At 68.3% G+C, this 8,446-nt stretch overlaps 1 protein-coding gene across 3 annotated transcripts; it reads left to right on the top strand.

Moving 5' to 3' along the window:
- The first annotated feature begins 2,010 nt into the window (after positions 1-2,010).
- Positions 2,011-8,051, top strand: SCRT1 (scratch family transcriptional repressor 1). Of its 3 annotated transcripts, none has more exons than XM_033203077.1 (2): positions 2,011-2,598; positions 4,523-8,051. In XM_033203077.1, the coding sequence occupies exons 1-2, from the start codon at positions 2,484-2,486 to the stop codon at positions 5,452-5,454; spliced, it is 1,047 nt and encodes a 348-aa protein (XP_033058968.1). In that variant the 5' UTR covers positions 2,011-2,483; the 3' UTR covers positions 5,455-8,051. The 3 variants fall into 3 exon arrangements, with proteins under 3 accessions (XP_033058968.1, XP_033058969.1, XP_033058970.1); XM_033203078.1 differs by lacking the exon at positions 2,011-2,598 and adding an exon at positions 3,328-3,489; XM_033203079.1 differs by lacking the exon at positions 2,011-2,598 and adding an exon at positions 3,496-3,659.
- The last annotated feature ends 395 nt before the right edge of the window (positions 8,052-8,446 follow it).

Here is an 8,446-nt window from a genome sequence, read left to right as displayed (position 1 = left end):
TAGGACGTGCGGAGGAGGCCAGGGATGGAGTCGAAGGACAGAGTTGAGGGCAGGGACAGGGTCCAGGAGAAGGCGGTGAGCGCTGGGTGATGAGGGGATCGCGCCTGACACTTCCCGCCGGCGCCCCGAGGGTGTGCCGGGTAATTAGGCCTGGGTCCAGATGGCCCCCCAGTCCAGCAATCAAAATGTTAATTGGCCCCGCGCCTCCGGCTGTGCCTTGGCCTGGCCCCCCCCTGGGAGGGAGCCAGGACCCGCGCGGCTCCGCGGAGGGGGATCCCGCCCCTGCCCCCACCGCGAGCCTAGCCGGCTGCCGCTCAGCGATAAGGGGGCGGCCGCTCCCCGCCCCCACCCCTCGGGAGGGCCTGCCACGCAAGATGAATGTCCCGCCGCTGCCGGGGCCGGGGCGGCTGGCACAAAGCGGGTCCGTGGTCTCCACCGCACCCCCCGCGCGGGCGGGCCGGGTCACACCCACCCGGGCTCAGCGCTGGGCCGGGCGGCCGGGGGCGGGGCGCTGAGCTCAGCAAGTGCAGCGCGCCCCCGCAGGCCGTCTTCCCCCGGGCCAGCCCGCCGCGCGCTCCCAGCCGCTGTCCGCGGGTCCGCCCCGCGCAAGGTCACTGCGCGCCGCAACGAGCGCGCTCCAGTATTGCACGCGCTCCCGGCACACCCGCGCCCGGACGCTCCCCAGGGCCGCCCCCGCGACCTTGGTCCCCAGCGGCAGCGGGGCGTGCGGGAGCGCGCTCGGAGCCCGTAGACCCGGACCACCGGGCGGGGCGGGTGAGGGGACAATGGCGGAGCCAGGCCCTAAACTGGGGACATAGGCACCCGCGCGCGGCCATTGTGCGGTCCGGAACCCCGGAGCCCCCGCTCCCGGCGCCCCGCCATTGGCCGCTGAGCCTGACGTCATGGGGGCTGCAAACACTGGGCGGGCGGCCGAGGGAAGGGTTATCCGCCTGGTTGCGGGGCTGCCGTGGGGAGCTGCAGTCGAGCGGAAGGGCGGAAAACCCCCAAAGCAGCAGAATTTCTGGAGCAGGGTCGTGGCAGCCCCTCTCCAGCTCCACTCCGGCTCGCAGCGACGCCGCTGCGCCGCACACCCGCCCGGGGGGAGAGAGGCGGGGGCGGGGAGGCCCCTCCAGCCGGCACGGGGTCAGCCGGGGTGACCGAGCGGCGGGAGCCACTGCGGCACAGGGCGCGCGCTGCGCTTTCGCTGCCTCAGCACTCGCTCCTTCGGCTCCCGCCTCCCCCGCCCGCCCCCGCAGATCCCGCGCCCCAGGCCCCGAGCGAGGCCGGCGGGACTGGGGTCCGCCCTGCGTTCCTCCTCAGAAGACCCCGAGTCAGGGGCGCTTGGGTCCCAGGCCTGGCTCCATTTCTCCCCACACGCACGACAATGCTGCTGGCCGCCGGGCTGCGGTTTCCTGAGCCGCGCGGGGGAATTCCCCACACGCGCAGGCTGAGGCATCCCCGGGACCCCTCCCAGGAGACCCAGGCCGGGGCTCGGCCCAGCGCAGCCATTTCCGCCGGCCTCTCCCCCACCTCTCTCCCCCTCCCCCAACTCCTGGGCTTTAAAAGCCAGAGGCTGGGCCGGGCCGCAGGCAGAGGCGGCTGCGGGCTCTGGAGGCCGGGCCCAGGAGCAGTCCGAGCGCCGAGCCCCGCCCCCGGAGCCCCTGTCCCTCCCTCCCTCCCTCCCTCGGCCCGCCCTCCCTGCGCACCCCTCCCCCCAGGACCCCCGCCCCCCGCCCGCCGCCGCCGCCGCCGCCGCCGCCACTGCCGCTCGCTCCGGCTGCAGAACAATAAAGCAAGCCTCCCAGAGACCCCCGCCGAGGACCCCTGCCCGGCGACCAAACCCCCGCGGACCGCCCCTCTCCGCCCGTGCCGGTTGAGCGCGCCCGGGCGCTGGCCGCGGTGCTGCCCAGGCCGGCGCTGGCCGCGGTGCTGAAGCTGCCGGCGCTGCCGCTGCCGCCGCGTTCTCCGGGCCCGGCGCCGCCGCCCCCGGGGGCATGGGGGGCCGCTGACTGAGGCTCCGCCGCGGCGGCGGGAGGGGGGGAGGGGAAGGGGCCACGGAGCCGGGCCAGCCCTGCACCCACTCGCAGCCTCCAGGCCCGGGACGGAGCCGCTCCCCCCCTCTCCGCCCCCCCAGCCTCCTCCCCCGCCTGTCCAGGGGCGGCACTGCGGGCTGGGAAGCCGGGACCAGAGGAGGGAAGGAAGGAAGAGGAGAGGAGAGGAGAGGAGAGAAGGAAGGAAGGAAGGATTGAAGGAAGGAAGGAAGGAAGGATTGAAGGAAGGAGGAAGAAGAGGGATCCGAAGGGGCAACGGCGGAGACGCAGGGCAGCAAGGAGAGAGGACACCACTCGCGCGGCAGCATCCAAAGGCCAGAGTGGGGACCCGCGCTGCCTCCGCCGCTCCTCGGATGGTGACGGGGCCCTGCCGCCGCAGCCCCCCCAAGCCCCGGCTCCGCAGGCCCACAGCGCCGGAGCCCCGCAGGAATCATGCCCAGGTCCTTCCTGGTCAAGAAGGTCAAACTTGACGCGTTCTCTTCGGCCGACCTGGAGAGCGCCTACGGACGCGCCCGCAGCGACCTCGGCGCGCCACTGCACGATAAAGGTGAGCGCTGGTCTGAGACCGGGGCGCGGGGCCTGGGGCTTTGCTGGAAGCGGTGAAGGACCAGAGTGTGGGGGCGGAGGCCAGGGCCCGGGGAAACAGACTGAAGGGAACCAGAAAGGGCAAGAGTCTGTGGCTGGAGCCTGGACAGTAGAGGGGAGGAAAGGGAAAGCAGAGGCCAAGGCTGGCAGGGAGAGTGTCGACGCTGGACAGAGGGTGGGGAAGAGGGGGAACTGAGGTACTCGAACGCACACATGGACCCACACCCTGACCCATGCTGGGACAGACAGAGCTGCATGGACACTGCCATGACGGGACCCAGCCATGCCGGCACACACAGACCTACACTCAGAGACCAGGGCCGCCTTGCCACCCTCTCCTCTTCCTTGGCTGCACCAGGACACCTACTAGGGTTAGCTGGGGAATGCAGGGAGCTCCAGGGAGTAGGCAGGGGGTCCAACTGGGCCGCCCACCTGTCAGAGCAGAAGGACCAGCAGAGGCAGCAGCAGTCTCTTCCCTGAAGCCTGGGTCAGGGAGAGGAAGCAGGGAGGAGGCTGTGAGCAAGGGAGCCCAAGGTGTGGGAGGCAGGGGGAGGCTCTTTGTGTAAGGGTGCCCAAGTTCAAGGACAACTGTCAGCATGCAAGAGAGGGGTCGGGAGTGCCAGCAGCGTGGGGTGGCAGAGCAAGTGTGACCTGCAGGAGTGTGAGCCTGTGTGGGTCCATGTGACTGTGTGTGGCCATGTGACCGTGTGCGCTTGTGTGTGACCCTGTGTGTGTGTGTGCTCGCCTGTGTGCCACTACATGGGACCATGTGACTCCGAGGCCGTTGTGCACCATGTGACTGAGAGTGTGTCCGGGGTGACTGCATGTGTGACCCTGCGTGAGTGAGGAGGTGGTGAGTTCGGCAGATCAGTGTGCAGCCCACCCTGTGATGGCACACGAGGGCTGATGATGCTGGGAGACTGGGTGTAGCCCTGAAGGAGCCAGAGCATCGCGAGGGGCGTGCATTTGTGACTTTGAGGTTATGAGATCCATCTTGTGCCTGGGGAGCAACTGCAGCTACCGGTATAAGTGAGCTGCCTCCTCCAGTTCGTCCCTGTGAAGGTGGGCGCCCTGGCCCTCTCTGCACCATTCAGGGGCTTCGGAAGGCCCTGAAAGGGGTTAGGGTGTGAGCGGGAGAGGGCAATGTTGAACAGTGGAGGACCCAAGGGTGCAGGATGGTGAGAGGGAGTTGGGGGGAGAAGCAGAGTGCATGGAGGAGCAGCAAGGGCAGGGTCAACTCCAGTGGGTAGCAGGAGAGCTGAGGGAGGTGCTGGTGAGGCCGGAGGAACTGGAGGAGGGAGACGTCTTCAGGTTCCTCCAAGAACTAGACGGCCAGAGAGGGTCAACATCAAAATGGAGCGCACGTTCTGCAGGCCAGGAGGAGAGCCGGCCAGGACCCCGGAGAGGCGGGACAGACGGGGTCCCTGGGCCGGCGGTCCTGGCTTTGTGCGCCGCGGGTCTGCAGTGTGTTGCATAATCAGGGAAAACTGCTGAAGTGGGGAGAACCCGAGGGGGAGGGGAGAGAGGGTGGGGGAGGAGAGAGAGGGAAGCGCCGCCCCTCCCCCCTGACCTTGAGGCTCCGTGGAAGGGGGGCAGCCGCGCCCGAAGACGCGCCTCTCTCCTCCTCTCCGCGAGGGTGGGGCGGCGGGGGCGGAGCCTGGCCCGGCCGTGTCTCATCCTCTCCTCCCCTCTCTTCCCCTCCCTGCTGTCTCCATCCTCCCTGCCCCGCGGTCCCTCGGCCCCCTCTCCTTTGTCCTCCTCCCTGTTCGCCTCTCTCCCGGACCTGGGTCTCCCGGTCCGCTTCTGCTGTCCCCGCGCCCCACCCCCTGTGTGTGTCCTGCCGCCGCACCATTCCCCTCCTGCTGTCCGTCCGCCTCGGCCCGCAGGGTACCTCAGCGACTACGTGGGGCCCTCGTCCGTCTACGATGGCGACGCCGAGGCTGCGCTGCTCAAAGGGCCGTCGCCGGAGCCCATGTACGCAGCAGCCGTGCGTGGAGAGCTGGGTCCAGCGGCTGCAGGGTCAGCGCCGCCACCCACCCCGCGCCCGGAGCTGGCCACCGCTGCGGGCGGCTACATCAACGGTGACGCGGCCGTCAGCGAGGGCTATGCGGCAGACGCCTTCTTCATCACCGACGGGCGCTCGCGGCGTAAGGCTTCCAATGCCGGCTCTGCCGCCGCTCCCTCCACAGCCTCGGCGGCGGCCCCCGACGGCGACGCCGGAGGCGGGGGCGGGGCGGGCGGGCGCAGCTTGGGATCCGGGTCGGGGGGCCGGGGCGGCACGCGCGCGGGGGCAGGCACCGAGGCGCGCGCGGGGCCAGGGGCCGCAGGTGCTGGCGGCCGGCACGCGTGCGGCGAGTGCGGCAAAACATACGCCACATCGTCGAACCTGAGCCGCCACAAGCAGACGCACCGCAGCCTGGACAGCCAGCTGGCGCGGCGCTGCCCGACGTGCGGCAAGGTGTACGTGTCCATGCCGGCCATGGCCATGCACCTGCTCACGCACGACCTGCGCCACAAGTGCGGCGTGTGCGGCAAAGCCTTCTCGCGGCCCTGGCTGCTTCAGGGCCACATGCGCTCGCACACCGGCGAGAAACCCTTCGGCTGCGCGCACTGCGGCAAGGCCTTCGCCGACCGCTCCAACCTGCGCGCGCACATGCAGACGCATTCGGCCTTCAAGCACTTCCAGTGCAAGCGCTGCAAGAAGAGCTTCGCGCTCAAGTCCTATCTCAACAAGCACTACGAGTCGGCCTGCTTCAAGGGCGGCGCCGGCGGCCCCGCGGCTCCTGCGCCGCCACAGCTCAGCCCTGTGCAGGCCTAGGGCGGCGGGGCCTCCCCCAGCCAGGTCGGCTCTCAGCAATACGGCCCCCCAGGGAAGTCTTCGCTGGCGTCCGGGTGGAGGGGCCGGAGGGCGGGCCCCTCCTCACAGCAATAGGGGGAGGGGGGCCCGGTCCAACCCCGCCCCGCCCGCCAGGGGCCTTGCCGGCCCTTTCAAGCAATAGGGTCCCGAGGGGAGACCCACCCCGAGCCCCCTCCCCTCCCCTCCAGGGTGCCCCCGGCTTTCTCCCAGCAATAGGGTCGACGAGACCTAGAACCGAACCTCATCTCCGAGTTGGGTCTCTGAAGACGGGGGTGAAGTGAGGTAGGGAGCGCCCTCCTTCTCCCGCCTCTGCGCCCCTGGATCGCGTCGCAGGGACTCAGGTCTTCCCCACCCCTTCCCAAGCCTTCTAGCGCCAGGCCTGCGGCCCAGACGTCCAGGGAGCCGGCCCCTCCCCGGCAGCAGGCCGGGGCGGAGCAGGAGCGGGCGGGCCTGTAGGGACGCCCCTGGCTCGCAGTCTTCGCGGAACTCCCGGGAGTGTTAGACGAGTTGGGGGTCGGGGAGAGGGGCGGACGGCGGCACCTCCTCCCTCGGGCTGCTTCTGGGGCCTCAGTCGGAGCCGCCCTCCTACCCTCGCCTCGCATCCTCTGCCAAATCCGAATTCTTCCAGCCCAGCTTCCCGGGCTCTGTCCTCCATATCGAATAATAATGACACATATCGAATCGCATGGACTTATCCGACCTCCTCAGACCCCGCTTCCGCCCTGCCCCGGGCCCCCACACCCCCGTACCCCGGGCATTCGTGTTGGAGGACGGATTCCCGGGGCCGGCAGGCAGGCCTGGGCGCTGCCCTCTACACACCTCTGTCTTCGCTTTGCGGGTAAAGCCCCCTGGGGGGGTTGCGGACGCGTCGGGTTTCTTTCTTTCTGTATTTGTACGTTTTACTTCTGAACGGATTGCACTCGGGTCAGGGAGGGAGCGCTGAACCCCCATCTTGCCCGCCGACGCCGGGGGCTTGGAATGTCCGGGATTACTTTCCACGCCCCGAGGCCCGCCCCTAGCTGGGAGCCTCTAGGGAGCCTCAGGCCCCGTCTCTCCGAGGCAGGCCCCTCCCCTGAGACCCAGGCCCCGCCCCCACTCGGTTGCCAACTTTCGCCCGTCTATGCCAAAGCCTCGGCGGCGACCCCGCCCCAAGGGCCCGCCCCATTGGCCGCCGCCTTTGTGACGTCACTGCATGCAGCCCCACCCCCTCCTCCCGACCCTACCCGGGGCTGCCCGCTCCCCCTCCCTCTTAGGTAGTCCGTTGCCGACTATAGAGCAATAATGCGCACTGCATGCGAAGCTGCCGCCGCCTCTAGAGTTACTGAGAATCAGGTATCCCCTCACCCTACCCACCCCATAGGCCCCTAGATCAGGGACGATGCGCGGAGCCGGCCGCGCAGACTTTCTCCCCACCCCTCCCCGACCCCCACGGCAGAGCCCGGCAGCTGTAATGGTTCATGGGCGGGGGTGGGGTGGCTGCACCCAAGACCCCTCCTTCAGTCATTAATCATTCACTGACCGTTCATTGAGCACCTACTATGTGCCAGGCCAATTGCTGAGTCCGCCAGGAACGCAGCCGCCTGCTGGGAGGTGTGTTTGCAGGACAGGGGTCCAACCGGCTTGGGTGGGCCAGGGAAGAATGACAGATGCAGAGAGACCAGTTCCCTAGGCTCAGATGCCCCCCACACTCCTCCCCACCTCAACCAGTCCCTGCTGGGCACAACTGGGCTCTACCTTTGACTTAGGCCTTTTGGCTCCAGCTGAGGGGAACAGATCCAGGGCTCCTGGGCCCCCACACAGGTGGCCACTTCTCTGATCCTCTGGCAAACACACATCTGCCATGTCCAGCCAGGGGCAGAGCCATGGCTGGAGAAGAAGGTGCCAACTGCAGCCTATGGTGTGGCCAGCCTCACCCCCAGCAGCAAGCGTGGCTGCCTCCACAGGGATGACCCGCCGCTCTGCATAGCAGTGCCCACATCCAAATACCCTACCCAACCAGGCGTGGTGCCTGCACAGCTCCCAAGCTGGGGCCTCCCCACCTGTGCCGCATGCACACGCACACACAGGCGCCCCCATCCCACCCCACCCCATACTCCTGTCTACCTACCTAAGGAGAAAGCTGGAGGGCTGTGGGCCCATCAGGGTCTCCTGCTTCCCCCTACACCCCACCGCCGTGGAAAGCCATGGGCCCCCTCCCGCCCCCATAACTAAGCAGCACAATAACCGACTTAGCGAATTCAGGTAGAAGGAACGTTTAGGTAGCACCTATTTTGTACTGATTCTACAAGTAGGGCCCGAGGTGCGGGGGCCCTCGGGTGGGGGCTGCGGCCGCCGGCCCGCCCGCCCCCACCCCCGCCTGCGCCCCGCCGCCTTGTACATATTCCCACCCGGAATAGGCCGGGATTTTTACTCGGGCCGTGCCCCTCTTCCGCCCCCATTTGGGGCCAGGCCGGCCGGACAGACGGACGGACGGACAGACCTCCTTCCTAAGCACAATAGCACCAGCTCCCCGGAGCGCCGCACCTCCACAAGGAGAATAAATGCCACTCTTGATAGAATCTGGAGTGTCGGGCTGATGTGTCCTGGGCTGGGCACGCTGTTGGGGTGCTTGGGAGGGTCTTCCGAGTCTGGCAGCACCTCAGAGGCTGGTACTGCAAGGGTCAGGCTGAGGCTGTTTGTAAGAGGGCCCTTTCTTCCACTGGGGAGGGCAGGCTTGGCAGGCCCAACCACGGGAGCATCAGGTCTGAAGGCAAAGTAGTTGGCATTTCCCCTGGGGTAAGTGGATCTGCTCTGCACCAGGAACAAGAGCACTATGGAGCTCCAGTCTAAAGTCAGGCCCAGCCCACGGCTGGACAGAGTAGGGAGAGTAGGTACAGTAGGAGCTGCCGTTCCCCGGCCTGGGTGCCTTCACTTTTCTCTCCCTGAAGGAGTTTTATGCTGTGATGGAAGGCCT

The sequence above is a fragment of the Trachypithecus francoisi genome, unplaced genomic scaffold (genome assembly GCF_009764315.1).
Source record: "Trachypithecus francoisi isolate TF-2019V2 unplaced genomic scaffold, Tfra_2.0 Lachesis_group7, whole genome shotgun sequence".
NCBI lineage: Eukaryota > Metazoa > Chordata > Mammalia > Primates > Cercopithecidae > Trachypithecus > Trachypithecus francoisi.
Note: the sequence above shows the minus strand (reverse complement) of the source record. Positions and strands in the feature narration are given on the sequence as shown.

Excerpts from the sequence above, each read along its gene's own strand:
- SCRT1 (XM_033203077.1), top strand. The coding sequence starts at position 2,484 with ATGCCCAGGTCCTTCCTGGTCAAGAAGGTCAAACTTGACGCGTTCTCT. Across the intron at positions 2,599-4,522 it reads CGCGCCACTGCACGATAAAG|GGTACCTCAGCGACTACGTG; the intron begins GTGAGCGCTGGT and ends CTCGGCCCGCAG.